The sequence below is a fragment of the Micropterus salmoides genome, unplaced genomic scaffold, assembly GCF_014851395.1.
Source record: "Micropterus salmoides isolate LMB-PRFRI ecotype aquatic unplaced genomic scaffold, ASM1485139v1 Ms_hic_scaffold_7, whole genome shotgun sequence".
Classification (NCBI taxonomy): Eukaryota; Metazoa; Chordata; class Actinopteri; order Centrarchiformes; family Centrarchidae; genus Micropterus; species Micropterus salmoides.
The window spans coordinates 27,802,421-27,822,668 of NW_024044459.1; the positions used below are offsets into that span (position 1 = coordinate 27,802,421).

The 20,248-nt window shown below is 41.0% G+C and overlaps 1 protein-coding gene across 4 annotated transcripts in view; it reads left to right on the forward strand.

Annotated features, from left to right (window-relative positions):
- Positions 1-20,248, forward strand: part of LOC119892422 (RCC1 domain-containing protein RUG3, mitochondrial-like) — a 301,658-nt gene that overhangs the window by 102,099 nt on the left and 179,311 nt on the right. For all 4 annotated transcript variants that reach the window (XM_038704650.1, XM_038704648.1, XM_038704651.1 and 1 more), the window contains 2 exons: positions 9,027-9,151; positions 10,211-10,354. In XM_038704650.1, the coding sequence (XP_038560578.1) occupies positions 9,027-9,151; positions 10,211-10,354 (269 nt within the window). The remainder of the gene's footprint in view (positions 1-9,026; positions 9,152-10,210; positions 10,355-20,248) is intronic.

Sequence of the window (20,248 nt, forward strand, 5' to 3'; positions counted from 1 at the left end):
TACACGTTATATTTAAATTATGCAAGCAAAATTATTTGAATGTCAAGACAGAAAAACGGTTTTGCTTTGCCTTTGTTACTTACAGTATCTGTTCTGATCTGTTGGCCAGTAATTTTGTTGACCTCATGACACACTTAGCGACGTCGTACTAAGTCTTACGTCATAATGTGAAGTGTTAACCCACACCCAGTTCAATTTGTCATTTGTAAGAGCCTTCTCTCTCTCTCTCTCTCTCTCTCTCTCTCTCTCTCTCTTGCTCCCCCCCCTCCCCTCCCGCGGCAGGGATGAGGAATCACCCACTACCACCACCCCCTTGAGTGCCATTTGTTAATGAAGGCCAAAGTGTTAGATGATAAATATGGTTGAAGAGAAATGGCACATGTAAGTGATCTCATTTAGGAGCATTACATTTGAATTTATTGGGGTACTTAGAGGGGACAGAGGGGCCATGACTTGAGTGAGAGGGGAAGGGTGCAGATGACTGACTTATAATAGACAGTGGGGTAGGGCAACAGAGCGACTAAAGGTATATACTGCCACCAGAGAAGGATGCAAGTTCCATGTGTTTATGTGGCAGTGTGTATGTGTTTGCATATAGCTAAGTGTATATACTGTATGTGTGCACATATGTTTTTTGAAGTGTGTGGTGGAAGTTGAGGAGAGACCGTCTGAATGAACCCCATTGGTAATGCGCCTTTTTAAATCACCACTGTAATATAGGCTACAATGTTGTAGAATTGTAATATTAGCCATGTGTTTGAAAATTAAATTAATATATTCTTGTAAATAGATGGAACAGGGTTTTTAAATATAATACCACCTTCAATGTTATTATAAACATTATTATAATACACCATGCTTGTCAGCTTTTCAAAGTTGTATTTTATGCTATAAATTTGTTAAATATATCAATAATTATTACCATCGTAAAACACTGTTTGGCTGTTAAACCAGTAAAACATGAGACTTACAAATTGAAACAACACAAAGATGTTTATTAAACAGGCATTGATTTGTGTAGGGACATGTTTGGGGAACAGTTTTCAGTCAGATTGGGACTCCTTTTTCTGTGTATAATCCTCACATCAGAGGGAAAAAAGAGCTTTGCAGGAGTGAGTTGCCTGCTTGCATGGTTCACGGTTAATTTATGTTTGGTTTTGTTACAGTAACTACACCCATATTGTGCAGTCAACTATTCAGAAGAGTCCTACAGTATCTATAAACATTGGCAGAGTGAGACACACAGAATAAAAGACCTGCAATACCTCCAACCGGTTGACACAATTTGGATTGCAGAAGACGAACAATATATTCAATCCATTTCTTGGCCCTGTTGCATTTAGTAAATACAGTGCCTGGTTGGTAAGAGGGATGTTGACAGAAAATCAAAAGCAATGTAGCAGCAGCGTCCTATAATGGAGACTTAGCTCTACTTTACACTCCTCTTACAAAGATCTACGATTCAAAAACAATCAATCCCTTCATGAGAGCTTGTTATTTTCTGCTATAATAAAAGTAATGGCGTTTCATCATTCTTGCACGGCACTGATTGTGTTTACAGTGGAAATGTAAGCATTCATGGTATGAGTGTGAATAGAAAAAGAGAATATAGAAAAGGTTTTGATTTGTGAGAATCCCACTCTTTCTTTTCTTCCATCCTTCACTTCTCTGTTGAATTTGTTTTGCTGTCGTCAGATGTTATTGAGGATTGAAAATATCCACATGGCGTATTGACAGCTCGCCATGAAGGTGGCACTGCATGGCACAGAGCAGCGGGGCGCTTTATTTCTCCTTACTGTCTGTAATTTGAGGCAAAGGAGTTTGAGATTTACCAGAGAGTATTTCTTTATGTAGACACATGGACAAAATATACACTACTTTTTTGGTGGTGTTCTGTCATACCTGTTTATGGTCTCTTTTGCCTCCATTTATTCCTGAAAGTACCTATTACCAATTCTCCTGTCTTGTAACATTTTGCTTATTTAATGTAAGTATTTTTGTGTGGTACTGTATCTGTTATTTGACACTACTGAGAAACATCTGGAGTCTCTGTTAAACCAGGTGTTGATATTGCAAATAAGCTTCCTTAGTAAATGGTTAATGTTTTGACTCACTGCAGACCAGTGGACCGGAAGAAATGTTTCTTGTTGAGGCCCAATAACACACTTACGGACATTTTGTCTTTCTGGAAGACCCTGCCTGTGGCGCAGCCTGTATTAAGCCCTGTTACGTTTCTTCTCACAAATGACCGTTTAACCGTCTTTTCCGCACCCTGACTCCTCGCCTGTTATTACTGTCATTGTCTCTCTTTCTGCTGTATACGTGTGAGGCTGGGCCCCTTAATATGCGAAGAGCTTCTCCTAGGCTTTCCTACGGGCAAACTGGTCTGTGTTTACTCCTCAATCAGAATGCCTCCTTTCCACAAGTTTGACATGCCTTTTTGTTGCCATGGTAAGCCCTCCCTTAAAATATATATTTTTGCTTTTGGCCTGGATGGTTTTTTATCTCAGTGGTTTAAAGCCTGTTGCCCCCAGGGCCAGATTTAAATGTGTGTGGGTCTTCAAGGATTTTTCTGCAGAAAAGCCGTTTGGATTGCAGCCTTACTGCCATACAAGTGCGACCGAATTGTGTCATTTCAGGTTTTTGAGCCATCGTTGGAACCAAAGGAAAGTCCAAAAGAGAAGCAAAAAACACAAGACAAAAGCTGATGAAAATGGACCAGATTGGATTATGTCAGACTTGGCATGTGCCTCGTTATGAGGGAAGTCTTCGTTCTGTCTTATCACACTCTGCCTTACAGCTAAATGAATTTTAAAAAAAGGCAAAGCACAGCTCTGCTCCTTGGAAAACAACAGCCAGATCGTAACTGTAAATACTGGCTTAAAGTGGTGTGGGCTCTGCATGATTTTCAGTCAAAAAACAGGAAGTGAGAGGAGGAAAAAACATACACTGTGTGATTGCACTAACTTTGGAGACATGGACCACTTTTTAAGCAGTTATAGTCGGGGCAATCCAAGGAAGGTTAAAATTATGGGCAACTGGATTTGGTTGAAGATACTTTGAAGACGTTGCACCTCTCACCCAAGGGAGTTCTTCAGTTCTGACTGAATGGAAGGGAATCTCAGCCATTTAACCTCTGTAGGGTTGTTATCAAGGTGTGGGCACTGCTTGGTTTGTTAGTGCTCCTGGCTGTTGTAACGACAGTCGTTGTGGTTGGTCGAGTCACGTGAGGCTAAGTGAGACTTCAGCCAAGTCCACTTGCCCTTGATTTTAACCCTCCTTGGGGGAGGCTAAGTTTGAATGACCGTAAGACAGATACTGGTCCACCCTAAAGATCACACACCCAAACACACCCAAACAAAAAAGCAGTCGAGTGTATGCAATACAGTGAGGAATGTGCAGACCTATATATTAGGAAAACTAAACAACCACTACTACTGACAACAATGTACATATTTTGGACAGGGAAGACAGATGGTTTGAAAGAGGAGTGAAAGAGGGCATTTTTTACCAGAATAGAGAGACCAGAGGAGGAAGGCTAAGACGCCACTTATCCCACACTTGCAAGGCTGTCCTCTTCCCAGGAGAGTTAACAAACGCTCAAATTTGGCTTCATGTGAAAATACAAACGACGGTCGTTTAGACTTGGCCTCGAGTGACTCCAACGACCACGACAACTGTTAGAACAGCCAGAAGCGCTAATGAACCAAGCAATGAACAGTTTTCTTATGTCACAGACTTGAACTGTTGAACATCTACCCATGGGTCCTTATGTCTAGAGAGCCACTACAGTATGTTCAGGTGGGTTCAGGTTGCATATATGAAAATCTATGAATTGGCAAACATGGTTTGAATCCTGAAGATGAAAACTGCTTTGTGTATCATTGCTTGACAAACCAGATAAGAAATAAATTTAAAAAAAAATCTTACAATTGACAATATTCTAAGAAATAGATCACAGGGTTGGTCTGTTTGTGTATGAGAACAGAATCTACTTTTTTGTTTGCTTTTATGCAATTTTATAATTTGTTTAGCATCTTTCTCTCATTTCTGCATCACTTTTAATTACTGCAACTCAAACCTTCATGTCTCCAAGAGCCAGGAGGCTGCCTATTTGCCACATTCGACAGGTAATCAAGACTGATTAAACACTGAACATAGCATAATTGCATTAGATCTCAGAAGCACACTATAACCACCATAACTGCAAACACACATGGTCTCTCAGAAAAAAAAAAAAAAAAAGAGGTTTAAATTGCAGAAGAGGAAGTATTTATTTCTTCAGTACCAAGAGAGGCTTATGATAGTGAGTATTACATTTGGATAAAAAAACCTCAAATGTAGTGTAAATGTTACACTATATTTTAAATTAAAACATATAATTATTTATTGTACTATTTTAAAGCCAAGACAAGTAGAATTGATCATGTACGGTATGCCTTATGTGTGTTACTGAGTGAACATGCTCTATTCAGTCCTTCTGTATCACTGAGAAACCCTTTAAGTGTGCTGTGACATGTCCTAAAGTTCTTGTTTAGCACCTCTCTCTGTGTGTTGAGGGTGTGAACTGATACCTAGTGTCAGCTAATGTCAGTGACAGAATGGTGCGGGAGAGATTGCTGGGGTCTACGTAAATGTAGAGGCTGCTAGATTAGCCCTGAGAAAGCAATGGAAATGGGAAGAAATGAAGAAAGAAAGACAAGGGAATAAAAGAGAAAGAGATGGGGCTTGAATTGGAAGGGTGGAGGGTTGAGGGGTTGTCAATTTTCTCCAGTTTAGCTCAGGAGGAAGCTATTTTCTTGGAATTAGATGGTTGGATCAATGCAGCCTTCCATCTTATTTATTAGTGCATGGTGACATCAACTGTTGCTCTGTACATCACCAGGCAGAAAAACCAAAAACGGTGTTTTCTCATGGCTCAACCTTATCACCACTTGTGCATTTAAAGTGGGGGGCTGGGGCGCAAGAGTTCAGCAGTGAAGCACTTTGATTGAGCCCTTTGAACTCAACCAGGAAAGAAATCAGTTCTCTTAATCCTGGCTCATATGTGATCATCGTAGCCAGGGGATACAGACCTCTGTGTCCGTCATCTCACAGTCAGCCAACCGTACCACCATTACTAATGCAATCACCCCTGTGATCTGAACTTCAGAACCTTGAACCAAAATAAATAGATAAACATGTCAAACATGCAGTGCAGAGGAAAAAAAGGAAAAGAAGGTGTGAATGAGTCACCCGAGAAAGGTTCATCCAGTGTGGACAGAACTCTTCCAGCTGGTCTCGATAGCCTAAGGTGATATGAGATACATGAGCGTTTTGATCAACAAGGAATGCTCTCATTAGCACAGGTCATGCTCTCTGCTTCAAGTTGTTCACCCTTTTCATCATCATACCCAAAGAGAGAGCATAGAAAGATTGGGCTTAAAAGTTAAATGCTATATGCCTACTTGGAAAATAATGAAAAGTGTAGCACCGGATCTGGTGTAAGTATATTTCAAGGAGTGTGGGTGTATGTTGTGGATCGTATGGGTATAAGGGCATCTTCCTCTGAGTACATCCAAAGCAACATCTGGAACATAGCAGATAGCATGTACAGAGATCCATTTCAGTATTCTCCAAACTCAAACACTCTAGATCAAGGGCCCAACACACCTCTGTTTCTATCCTAAAGAAATCTATTGCCACAGTTTATCAACTTTGATTGGTTAACTCTTGGACTCTCAAAATGGAACCCTTCATAATTTAGAAGCTGCTCTAAATGCAGTTGGCCGGGCTACATCTAAATGTTTAAAAGTCAAGTGAAGGAAGGAGGCGGTTAGACCTGAAGTTATGTCCTCCAAGGGAACTTTACAAAGATCCTCTCTCAGATTTATAGCCACTTACCTAGGAGCCTGAGTCGATATTCATAAACGTGGCTTCAAACAAAGCCCCCCATCCACTACCCCTGCTTGTAAATAAATACAGATATGCCTCTTTTACAGACAGCAGCAATCTAAAATATTACCACCAGCATAATTTTACCACACACATTAATATTTTATGGCACATTGTATTTTACCGCATTGAATCTTAAACTTTCATGGCCGGCCCCAAGGATTTTATTCCTTTGGAGTCTGTATCATTATTAGCCAAGATGTATAGCTGGCACAGCAGAGGATTGTCTTGCTTTTGTGCTCTTCACCATTTCATACATGATATATTCAGAGTCAACAGTGTTATCCTGTTTGCTTTACTCAGGTTATGTCTTCTAAAGTTGAATGACTTTGTAATTAACTTCTGTATTATTGTTTTCTATACTGAGACCTTGTTGAAACTCAAAACTAGATGAGCTTTTTGAGTTGGCCTCGTTCTGCCTTTTGTGAAGTAAAAAAAAAACTATTGAAACACATGCATTTGTGTGTCTTTAACTAGATCTATGGTGTACTATAATGCACTGCATGACCATCCTGTGCTATTCATTTTTGTACAAGGTATCAGTTCGTTAAATTTACCATCCATAGACACATTTATAAATTGCTCATGTGATGGTAAAACCCTATTAAATCTAGTTTGAAGTGTTTAGTTTTTCATCTAAACAAGTAAAACCCAACCTGTACAGTGTCTGCCTCATTATGATGGGAATAAACTCTTAACATCTGCATGTGTGTATTTGCATCTGTGCTTGTGTGTATGACTATGTAGTGATTTAAGTGGTTTTAGTGTCAAAACAAGTCTAATGAGCTGGCGCAATAATTATCAGCCATTTTGCTCTCACTTTTGCTAATTGAGGCTTTATATTAGAGTTAATACCACTGCTTTTGTACACTGTTACCAAAATGTTTGGCCAGAAATAATGCTGCCAATAATTTACATTTTTAATTTGTGCATGTCAGTGTTTTAATATCTTCCTATTAACCATACTTATGTGCTTAGATAATCCTCCCCAGATGGAGGTGATTGATCAACTCCTGTTTTGTGTATTTTTTACTAATGCAAACACCTACTGTATACAGTAGTATGAAAGTCAAAAAGGACAAGTAGTTACCTCACTTCTAACCTGATGTGCTTTAGTAGTGCACGTAAGAGTCTTTCTCTGGGATTTTTCCTTTTGCCTGTGTCGCTGAGCAAGACACTTAACCCCAAGTTGCTCCAGAGGCGTGCAACCTCTAATATATAGCAATTGTAAGTCGCTTTGGATAAAAGCTAAATAAATAAAATGTAATGTAAAATGTAAATCATGATTTGTTTGTTCCAACAAATAAGTCTAATGGCATTACTATAACTTGCTGTATTCTGTACAAAGCCTCATCATATACCGCTGGAGTGATATTAAGTATGTCCTCTCTTTATAGATTCTCCCTGCACTTTTTTTCCTGGGTTGTCGATCATGTTTCTTCCGCTCTTGCTTCTCTCTCACTTTGCTCCATGTATTTGAAGCGCTTTGTGAAATTCCCGTCTCATCCAGGTGAGTTTGAGTTGATCCCCAGGCCCTTTGCTCTTGTCAGGAATCTCCGAGGCTATCGGGCTCTCCTGGGGCCCTGTTTCACACACCAAATTGATGTCTCCGACTGGAAATGACACTTTCAGCAGGATTTGCCATTCTAAACCACCTCAAACCCATGTGATCTTACCCATTCACTCTCGGAGGGATTGCCTTGGAATGCACCATAGCTTCAAAAGCCAATGAACATAGCATGCTTGAATGAAAAGCTGATACATATCCTATCAGGGAAAAAAAGGAAAGATATTCTAAAATGCTGGCAATGTAGAACAGTATATTTTGCTCTGAACAAAGACCAACAGTGACATGAATAAGAAGGTATTGCCTGGGGGAATGCAATGGAGGGTAAAGGGAGTGTAACAAAAAGAAATCAATAACCACATGAATTTTCATGTGTAGGTGCTTGTCCACCATTTGCTTTATCTTGTTAATATCTGTCTCGGTCTGTCCGTCCATAAAAACAGACACAGATGGTATGATTAATGCATATTATTTAGAGCTCGTCTTTTTCTAACTATCCATTTAAAGTAAGAGCACAGTGACCATGTTGCTTTAAGGACTAGTTATGATATAATTTTACGCTGGAGTGGAAGGAAAAGTGAAAAGGTGTGACCAAGAATCCCTCCCTTGACTTATTTTCATCCCTAAGTCTTTTGGGGGGCTGCACGTTTCTCCTAGGGGGCTCTACAGACTGGCATAATGGATAAGGGCAAGGGTGTGAAAGGAGCACCTTAAGGCACCTCATTCAACCCTCCCAATCTCTCCTGCACACACTCTTGAGCTGTGAAGGCCTTCTTTCTTTGCCCTGCTAGCATGGGAGCCCTGTAATAGGCTCTAATTGATAGGGAGGTGTTGGGGTCTTTCTGTATGGGCTGAAGGGATGAGAGTAAGAGAGAGAAAGAGGTGCAGAGAGAGGATTACATGCGGGCATGTGGGGTGGAGCAGGGGAGGAGAGGAGAGGCTGTGGAGTGGTCTAGGCCCCGTCCGTAATGAGTCATTAATTTCCTAGCGGTTTTGTGGCGGTTGGCTCATTACTGGCCTGCAGAGGAGCAGGAACAAAGCTCTGGGTAGGTAGGAGGTGAGCTTAAATAGTTGGGGCTCAACACTACCCAACAAAAGGAGGAAGAGAATGTTGAATGGCACTTGGAACAGATGCAGTAAAAAGTGGCAGATGCAAATTGCGGGAGAGCAAGTCTTCCTTCAAGCACTTTTCTCTTTTTATTTTGTCAGACTGCAGCCTGAGAGTCTAATTAGTTAGTGAGGTGTTTCACTTCTGATAGGGCTGTGTCTCGTTATTGTCACAAAGAGGATTCGGCGAAATGGGAGGAAGCGCATATGTTCCACAGTCCCCAGTGGAAGCTGCTCACTGCAATAGTTTAATTGATTTCATTATTTATTTTACCATATAGAAATGGAAATATTCATGCTATGAAATTGTTGTATGTAACTTAGATGTAATAAGAGATGTGATAAAAAAGTATGAAGGTGATGCCCGCAGGTAATTAATTATGTTTTTAATTATCTGTTTATACTTTTCTCCCTACAGGCAGAATGATTATGGACAAATAGGCTGTGGGTCTAATGAAAATGTGGTCGTCCCTCGCTTTGTGGAGTGTGTGCACCATGTGTCGAAGGTCACCTGTGGTTCAAACCACAATCTTGCCCTGACAGGTACAGCAATGCACTGTGCAGGACTGCTATGATACACAACATTCAAGTGTCATATCAGCATCAAATAGATAAGGATTCAAATATTTGCTTTTTTCCCCCATGTTACAGTGTGTATGTCCTGTACCACTCACCTCTCTTTATTGAATATGCGAAGAAGTGGATCGTATCATTGACCCTTCACCTAATATGCCAGATTCAGCTGGACAATATCTTTATGTAGGGAGCTGACGTCACTAGTCATGAGCTGTCACTGTGTGCTTCAAAGTTCACCCATTTTACTCAATTTTATGCGAATATCAGAGCCCTCAAGCCCTCGATTGGCACATCACCTGAGAGAGAGACAAGGAGGGAGAGAGAGTTAGTGAGAATATGGCCCTGGCTCCTGATCCATAACAGTCATTGCCTGTTACATACATTTCAGAATTCATTCAGGCTATGAAGATAATCGAGGTAGTCGACAGTTTCCCCTGCAGCCCAATGGATTTATGATAGCACTGTCAAGAAAATGAGGCGAAATGACACAGTAGCTGACTTTAGCTGCAAATAATGTGATAGGCCGTACAGTGGTGCAGCAGCAGCTGCTGTCATTGCAGGTAATAGGCTATAAAGAAGGCTGATAGCAATACCTGTCATTTCTTAATGGCTGACTTCACTGAAGAGCTTTTGTGGCCTTTAACATGAAGATAATGGAAGATACAACAAATTTTACAGCTTTTGCATTGCATCCATAATTTATCACCAGAGGCCCCATGCAGCAGCAGCACAACAAGGACAACATGCTACTAGAGGTGTGGTTGACAGAGATGCAAGATGAGCTGCAGGGCGTTGGAGGCCCGTGCTATGCTTTATAATTAATAAAGGAACTACACAGTGTCAGTCAGTCAGTTTATTTTATCATATAAATGTCATATTGTGAAAGTACCTTTGTGTACTACATTTATTTTAGAATGCGATTTTGGAAATGACATTGAAATAATTTGCAGAAATAATCTGCTGATTACATCATTACTTCTTTGCTCAAATGGAAAACTATTAATTTACCCATTGGATGACATGCAGGTGACGGCAGGTTGTTTCAGTGGGGCTGTGGACGGGCATGTGGGAACATAAAGAGGAACATCCTGTTCCCAGAGGAAGTGACGCTATCAAGCTCGGCAGTGAGAGACATTGCTGGAGGATGTTGGCATAGCCTGCTTCTAACAGGTTAGTCTCTGCTTATGTTTGAAACCTGTGAGTGTAATACGGTGCAATACAACCATTTTCTACATTCATTAAATCCAACAGTACCTTCTGCCTGCTGTTATATGCATTTTTCTAGTACATAGAGACAGAGTACATGCTTGCATGTTCCGTACACGCAGACATGTCCATGACCTCAACATAAAGTATGCGTAAATCCTTGGTGTGTGTCTTGGCCCTCACACAGACGCGTGAGTGTGTGCTTTTAGCTGTGGTGTCCATCTATCCACATCATTCATTTAGAGCTCTCCCAGGGCTAGTGCGGCTACATAAACACAGAGGTTGAGGCCATGGCTGCTCTTTCACCTCACTGTGGAGAACTTCAAAGTCACTTCTCCTCACACAGCAGACGAATGTTCTCTGTCTGCCTGGCTGATATATTGGCCCCAGTTGCTGTCTTCTTACTGTAGTATGGCTGCGACTGAGGCCCCATCGTGGAGCCAGTGCTAGGCCATTTGTTAGTTTTAGCTGTATCTTCAAGACCTGGCTTTAATTCTGAAGGGAGGACATTAATCCTTTTAATACAACACTTTGTAGAGTCGTTTTCCTGTGTTGCTAATGCCGTCTATTATTAACCCCATTAAAAGTGTAATACAATTTAAGTATAGTGCTAAAAGTGGATCATTTGTTGCTCCGTTCTGTTTGAATTAATTCTAAATTTATGATCTAAATGATTAAACTATAGGAGTCACAGCACTAAATGAGATTCTTAAATGGCCTGGCATACATTTACACATATTAATACAAACATTTATGAGCACGCATTCACACACATGTCCAAGTGTACAGACACACACGAAGCTGCTGTGTGTTACAATTGCTCTCCTAAATCCTGTAATGTCCCCAGTTTGATCCCTAGCTCCATTCTGTCATGAGGGAACAGAAATATCCATCTTCAATCAGGCCTTAATGAATAGCCTGATGAGTGTCGGGCAGAACTGAATTACCAGATAGATTTGAAGAGCGTGAGAGTGTGTGTGCACACTGTATGTGTGTGTATGGGATGGGTGAGGGGTAGTTAGAGGGTCAGTAGAACAGGACACATGTAGAAATTAATTCTCTCCAAGTTCAAAAAAAGAAATTGGCTAATTCTGTCATATGAGCCTGGGATCGCCGTATATCGGTATGAGTCTTCATTTATTAGGGTCAAACCGCGGGGGGATGCACAGGGGATAGAAACGAGAGGTTAGGGAGAGCAAGTCGGAGTGATGGAGGGTGAGATTTGAAAATTGGAAAGAAAAGACGAGAAAGAACGGGAAAGAGTAGACAAATGATAGCGAAATGGGAAAGATGCAGCAAAAAGAGAGAAAGAGACTCGGTGGTATGAGAGACAGCTTGCCTGGGCCAGAGCATATTGAGGGCAGCAGGTGGAAGAGTGGCACAGTTAATTAAAACGCCTGTCTTAATGTCTCAGCCCGTCACTCCAGGGAAAGAGAGAGAGAGAGAGAGAGAGAGAGTTGCCAGGCTCAAGCTGGGCTACACCCAACCAGCCATCTAGCCAGCAAACCAACCATCCACCCAACCCACCAGGCCACATGTCAGACAAGCCCTGACACTATGCCCTTCACCCCCATCACATGCACAGACACACACACGTCCAAACCCCACCCACTATTTCCTTTTTCTTTTCCTCGTAGCCATACACCTATCCAAATGGCCACTCTCTCTGATGCAGACCTCAAAAAAAAAAAAAAAAAAAAAAAAACCACACAAAAACACACTTCTGATGTTACCGTTTTGCTCAGCAGCATCTGTAGCATGCCTCTAGACTTCCAGCCTTGCAGCGTAATCTGTCTGCTTTTAATAATTCATAGAAAGCACAGGCTGTGCACTATGTACTGAATGCTGAGGGTAATGGGGATGTTGTGATATTTCTATCATGGCCTGTCTGGAGCTGCAAGCGAATCAAACCATTAAAGATCTGATAAGCAGTCTGTTCAGTGTCAAAACAGCATTGGATGTCATCGCTGCCTTAGGTGGACCTTAACAAATCCATTTGGCTCTGGATGTTACAATCTAGCAAATGGCGACACATGATAGAGATTCTCTGCTACATTGCCACAAAGTTTCAAGTCGAATGGCACAAGTACACATTTCATCCTGAAAACACCAGGATTATACACTAAACCCATACTCAGTATATTGTGTTCACAGTGTATTTTATTAGACATGAATACAAATGTATTTAAAGAAAAAAAGGGCAAACGAACAGTTGGGGCATCCAACCATGCGTGAGGTGGGTCTAGAGTTGTACTTCATGTTGTTTGACTAATGTTTTATCAGGCTTTGCTGTATCACGGCAGATTGCTTTGTCAATAACCAGCCTGGTGCCTCAGTGAGCATGAATCTGAGATTGTCAGGCTGAGTGACAGGCTGGAGATGGCAGATAATTCAAAGAAATTGGAAGTGTGAAATCTTTAAGGGCCACTTCTTAACGCAGCAAATGCCAGGGTATCTTTCCATCAGCTGCTGCTCTCACAAGCCACCGCATTGTTAATGGTGGCCTGTCTGTCCATCAAGACCGCTTCAGGAGGGATTTAGACCTGTTTGGCATCCTTATCTCTCTGACTGCCTCCCACTAACTTGACCACTGCACAGCCTTGAATGCTGTGTGTGTGTTCCATGTGGCCAATGAGGGTCATAAATCTTTCTCCAGAGCAATATATATTTTTTCTTTATGTTTGCTTATTTATAGATATTGATTTATTTGATTATCTGTCTCACAGTGTATTGGTCTATCTGTTCATTGTTACACAATCAGAAGCCAAATGTAGTGGTACTTGTAGCACCTGTTAATTTAACTGTCAACACCTACTGATTGACCTTAGATTGTAGCAGTAAAGAGCTCTTTGTCCTTGCGAGTATCTTTCTGTGTCTGCCGCTGTCTTTCTGGATGGAGGCAGAAAAGCCAATGTCTTTTATTATTATGAGCAAGAAACTCATTACGTTTCCATATGAGTCACATCTTTACGTGAGGACAATATTTTGAGTTCATTAAATAATAAGAAACAATTAAATACAAATAATTTAAAGTAATTTGGTAGTAGCATTTAAACATTAACAATAAAAATTCACAGAGTTGTATTAATGTATTCAGCACAAAATGCGCTGCGGCCCACTGAAGTCCACTCGAAAGTGTGAAGAGGAGGCAATGGAATCAATGTCTTCTATGAATATACATTTCATTAATTGAGATCTGGGGCATTTTAATACCCAAAATTAACCTAAAAGTAATTTGAAATATAAGTTAATTATTCATTTAATAATGAGGTTTATGATTAAGAAGTTAATAAAAGAAACAAAAAGTCCACTTTCGTGCTAGAAAATAAAACCAAGAATTCACACAGGAGTAAAAAAAAAAAGATGTGTGTGTGTGCACGCTGATGTTCATTCGTCTCACCAGAACTGCCACTGCTCAAATGAAAGTAAAGTTATTACAGATTTGAATAGTGACGTCCTGACCTAGCTCGCTCCCTCTCCTTTTTCCTCACGGAGATCTTACACTCACGAGCGCACACAGTTACTCATTGACAACAGTTAAGGGTAAGTATAGGAGAAAGGCAGAAGAGGACAGAGAGAAAGAAGAGGAGGAAAGACAACAAGGCAAAAAATGAATCCTTCCCATCTGCTAATCCAAAAAAAACTTAGACTGTGTGTTTTGTTTGTATGTACAGAGAAATAATGAGAGAAAATAGACAGAGACGGAAGAGGGACTACAGAGAAGGAGGACCCAGACAGAGGAAAAGAAATAAACAAAGAGGAAAAGAAAGAAATACGTCCCCTATTTTTTCCACTTGTAATGGTCTCAATTCCCTGCCAGAGCTCCTTGTCACAGGGAGGTAGTTCCCAGGCCGACACATCTCAAGCTGTTCAAACATCCATTAGGATGTTTTGTTTCATACACTCTACAAATACAGCAAGACGAGACAGAAACGGGCAGATGATGAGAGGGAAATTGAGGAAGAAAGAAAAGAGACAGAAGAGAGGATGAAGTGGAGGAGTAAGTTGATGGGAACAGCAGAGAGAGGAGAAGAGGAAATTTATCAAGGAACTCATGTGATATTTAATGATCCTTGTATGTGGAGAGGGAAGACCACACCAGCTCGTTCTCCTCCGCCAAATACCGATCCCCTAACTTAATTTCCTGCTCAATTGCTGTTCTATAGTGCATAGTACAGTGATACAGGCTGGCAATATAGAAAACAGATTGCCTGTGCGGCGAAGTGGATAAGGCTGAGGCTTGTGCTGCTAGAGACCTGCAGTCTCCAGGGGGGTCTTGTCGGTGGGCTTCACAAAACCAACAAAGCCCATCTTTCCCTGCGACTGGCAGCAGCTGGCAGGTAGATCTTCAAGCGCTGGAGGTGGGGAAGTGGATCTGTGGGTGTGGTGTGCAGTGTGTGTATGTGGTGCAGACAGTCTTGCTATTCTTTGTAGTGGAGAGTTCCACAGTCTTCCATCTTGTGTTTGCTCATGTGCTATGACTCCAAATCCACTCAGAAATGTAGGCCTGCATGGACAGCAACCATCAATCAGTGCACACAGCAGTATGCAACCACAGCTACAGTGTTTTCCCACAGACACACACACAGATACAGTACACACACATGCACCCTCCATCAGTAATACATACAGTACACATGCCTGTTACTGTGTGAGATGCTTCGACAAGCCTTATTAGAATTTTTTGCTCATTTATTCCTGTCATTTTCTGTTCATATTTATGCCATCCAGTGTGTTCTTCAAACACAGATTTGCATGTTTAGTGCACATATACATAAACAAATACAAAACACAACTACCTGAAGCATATGAAAATAATTAATTTGATCATTTTATGAATTGCAAGTTTAAAGACTTACAAAGTTAGAAAATTTTCTTTCACTTTTTAAGATCAATTTCTCGGTAAAGTAACAAGCTTCAATATGTTTGTTGCGTCTTGTGAAAGACACTCTGCCAGTTCATGAAACATTTTACTTTTGCTGTTGTAAAGTAGTGTTTCCTGGGTAAAATTGTTGAAATTTCATCATTCTTCTAGCAGACAGGAAGTCATGTGATTTGTTGCATTGACATAGTGTTTAGCACACATGGCAGAAAGGCTGTTAATTTACAGTCTGAACACAACAGATAAAGCATTACCTAGAGACAACCAGCGCCAGGTTGTTTGTTTTTTTCTTTTCAGAATAAAATGTTACAGCAGTGTTCTTCTGATCTCCAAAATTCAAATTGCTAAGAATACCACTTCAGACAAGATATTTTTCGTACATCCTTCTTTAAAGACAAAATAGGTTAATATGGTGACCCGAACCTTGTGTATTGAACCAAACCAAGACAATCTGCTGACATGCTGCTATAGGGTTGGGCGGTGTCTACAAAATTTCCATTGGACGATTTCTACATTGAAACATCGAGATGGACGATGGCATCGGGGACACGCGCGGGGGGGATAGCGGTCGTCTTATGTGCATGTGTTCACTCGAACAGACTTTACTCGGTTAAAAACTTGGTAGCCTATGACGTTACAAGTCGCAGTGGAAATTTTACAAGCACGGACCAGCTAAAGCAGCATGGAACACAGGGTGCAGATGTTTGTTTAAGGATGTTTGATAGGCTGCGTCATTAAGCAGCCCACAAGCGGCTCACCTGCTGCCGTGAGAGCGGATCATGGGTGGGAAAATATGGAAAAAAGATGAGTTATGTATCTTTTAGGCAACTTTATAAAATGTGCTGCTGATGGAGAAAGTGGAGTAGACCGAGGGGGGGGGGGGCGCAGGCTGTGTTTTTAACTGAGGTGTAGGCCTCTTGTATGTGCCTTCTGAGTGTGGGGAGAAGAGAATTCCGAGGAAGGTGCAAGCATATTTAAAATTGATAATAATAATGTTCGTGGTGATTAAAACCTGCTTTCACATGGCGTTATTATGTGGAAAAAAAAAAAAAATGCCAGTGGGCGGGGTTTCACAATCACGATGCCTGCTCAACCATCGACCATCTGTCAGCCATCGTCGATGGATGATGGCATCGACTATCGGCCCAACCTCATGCTGCTGCACCTTTTCGGCTTGAACATACATAACGTCTTAATGTGTTGCCATGATGCTGTTGATGCTGGAAATTTTAAGTAGGCCAGTATAGTGAAGTCTTATCATGTCTACCTGGAGTTACTTGCATCCCATTTCTTTTACAGTTGTTAGTTCATGCAGGAAGTGTCAGTAACATAGTTGCCATTGGGTTTTGCGCTAATGTTAGCAGTATGAACCTCCTCTGACCTCTCAAAGTGACAGGGTTTTGTTGCATAACAACCTTGTGTAATGAACTTCCTCCCAGGAGATGTCATTAAGGACGGGAATGTTTGTCTTCCGCTTGCACCAAAATGAATATTCAGCTATTATCGCTGCAATGCATTCAGATCTGATATGAGTATTGGGTTTCAGCTTGTACAGAAGAGAGACAGCCACCCATTCCAGATGGGTTTTATTTACTGTCTCTGCATCTCTTTGATCAGCCACTGGTTTTCTTAATTTTTCACATCCAACAGGGTTTTGCAGCGTAAAGACAGTTAAGGTCCTTTCTGTCTTCCTAGACATAGTTTTATCTGGCATACATCATTCAGACTCTCCCCCCAGTCTCTTTCTTACCCAGATTTACATATTTGTTTTAACTAATGTCCTGTTGTAGGCCACTAAAGATCTGTAATAACACTACTAGGGTTTCTGCAAGTTGACCGCGCCAAGAACCACATAGACATGGATGGGATAGAGTTGTCAGATGGCTTTCCATCACACACAGGGATTACATTTGAGCAAAGGTTTTCCTTGATAAATGTAGCCAATTGGTCAGCTTATCGGCTGGATCTACACTGTATGCCTTTCATGGCTTGTCTACTTTTCCCATGTAGGAGGCCTTCTAAAAGGGGGGTGCACTGTGTATGTGTGTGATATATGTGAATGTGAGAGAGAGACAAAGAAAAAGAGGGAGAGAGTGAAAAATGTCACTACGATTTGAATTTGCTTTTATTTCATTTATTGAAAAAGACTGAATCCAAGGTTGATCCTTTTACATTCCAAAAATCTTCACAAGTATGGGAAGGAAGAGAAGGGAGCTTTCTGTCCTTGTGGGGGGATGGGATACACCATTTGATGCCTTGATTACCAATTCCCATCTGAGTATCATCGTGCTAATAGTAAATATAACTACAGGAAGTGATGATTTCTGCTCCAAATTATGTGGATGTTTACACTGCTTGTCGACTGAGCAATATATTTCTGATCAAAGATAAACTGTATGAAGGAAAAATAGAAGTTGCATTAGCTCAACAGTGGGAAAGAGGAAATGGTGGGTCCCAGCAGACTGATGTATCTTGTAAAGCACCCCCTCCCTTTCTGCACCAAAGGAGTCACTGCCAAGATGGCTGCTCGAGCTCCAGGCCTGCAGGGCATGACCCTGCGCATGCTGCCAGACACCATTTCTCTAAATCCAACCTCAAAATGAATCTTCAGACCCTGGCATAATTCCTCATCCTCTCTTCCTGTCCTCCTCACAACATCTCTCTCTGTCTCAGTTGTTTCACTTCTTTTATTTTCCCCATGTGGGCCACGGGGAGGATGGTGTGGAGTGCCTCATCTTTCAAATTCCTGTGAATTTAAGATGGTAAGCCTTGTGTTTGAGGATGAGTGTTTGATGAGGCTGGGTGTCTGGGGCTCCTCCCTACAGGTTTATCATGTTGGCAACCATGGATGGCTCCTTTTTAAGGGTTGTCGTGAGTTGTCCTCCCCTGAGTCTGGACCTCTCAAACGTAGTGGCGTGAATCCTTGGCAAACACTGTGTGCAAACAGATCCATTAACATAGAACGTCAGGTTTAATTGCAGGCCTTATACTGAGTGTTTTTATGTACTCCTGACCTCATACTAAACCATGCTGTAAATGAAACAACAGATGATCACCTCATCTTTTATTTAATGGAAAGCTATGGTCAAAGTTAGGCATTGACTTCAGAAAACTGAAGACCTGCATTGTACAAAATGGAAAGTGTAGTGTTTTTAATGGGTTTGGCACCTATCTCAAAAATGTAAAGCCATGTTTTATTTAGCTGAAGCAGTTTGTTTGCGTATCTTAAAGCCAAATGTGGGATCAACTGTATCCAACTTTAATTGCTTGTGTTGAACGTATAGCTTATGAGTTTAGAAATTCATTTCAGTTGACATGTCCCCATAATAACCACTGATTTATTGTCTTGAGAAGTGAAATAATAGGTTTTCTGGCTTAGGCCAATCACTGAGAGGTTTTATTGGATTTTTCCACTTCTCTAATAACTTTGCATTATTTTGGTTTCACAAAACACTATATACTACTGGGTTGTTCTCATGGTCTTCATTTCCATCATTCACAAGGCAAACAAAAAATATTTTCCATTCCTTCTAGTCACATTATACCGACAGATCCCTGGGCCAGGTCAGGCCAGTGTTAACTACTGTAGCATGGACTTCTGAGTGTTTGATACGGTCTCTCTTTCCTCTCAGTCTATGTTAGGAAAAAATATCTTGCTCTTTCTTTTTTCCTTTAAACCTTTTCTTTCATTTTCTATTATTCCTTCTCGGTGTGCTGTAATGGCTCACGAGGAGTTTTAAAATTAATAGCTGAGCTTCAACCAGTAGAGGTTATGCTTATTCTTTATTTTTTTTCCCTCTCTCCAAGCTACACCACCACCCCCTCCACCCTCCACCTTCTTTCTTCACCACTGAGTCAAACCACCCACTAAGTCTAAGGTCACTAGCTAGCCAAGGCGAAGGCTGTTCAGCAGGGCTGCAGCAAACTTGGCAAAGTCCTGGTAAGACTCCCTGCTGCTCCATGGGACATACCAGCTCCTTTGCCAAGTCAAATAACACATTTAGTGAATTGAAAGTAAGATTTAAGTGGGGCAGTACAATGTGGCCAACCCTCTCATCTCTGAGCCGGTCCTTCTCTTTGTGTGCTAGTGTGTGAAAACTGCTCTTGTTCTCAGGGACTTAAACCTTTTTTTCTTGCTTATTATTTGGAAACAGGTCAGTTGGGTGTGGAGGCTATAACTCCACCCACCCGTTTTTTTCCCCTTATAACTTCACATTCATTGCTTCATCAATTTTATTTTTCCTCACCCCTCAGTCTGTTTCTTTACCCCCCTTCCTCCTTTTCTTTTTTTACCGGCACTCTTTTCTCCTCCCTGTGTGTATAGGAACATTTTTCAAAGAATTCAGTGGCCAAGTTCAGGCCCTTGAAGTGATTGGCTTTGATTCAAGACCCTGTTTTCTTCTCTTCCTCCTTTTCTTTTTTCTTCTTCTCACAGTATTGTGCTCCTTATTTCACAGAGTGACACTTTTCACCTCTGTTATTTTTAACTTTAATATACAAACACAAACATAGTGTATTTTTCACTGTGTATTTTTCTCTCATTCACCAACTGGTGAAAAACAAAATGACGAGAAAAATCTTGCTACAGGTCTATTTGAATTCTACATTTGACTGATCCATTATATAATTGAAATACAAACTGAACAAAATTATAAACACAACACTTTTGTTTTTGCCCCCATTTATCATGAGCTGAACTCAAAGATCTAAAACTTTCTCTATGTACGCAAAAGGCCTATTTCTCTCAAATATTGTTCACAAATCTGTCAAAATCTGTGTAAGTGAGCACTTCTGTATTGCTGAGATAATCCATCCACCTCACAGGTGTGGCATATCAAGATGCTGATCAGACAGCATGGGTATTGCACAGGTGTGCCTTAGGCTGGCCACAATAAAAGGTCACTAGAAAATGTGCAGTCACTTTGAAAAGACTATTCTATAAATGTACACAACAGGATTGTATTCAATTCATACAT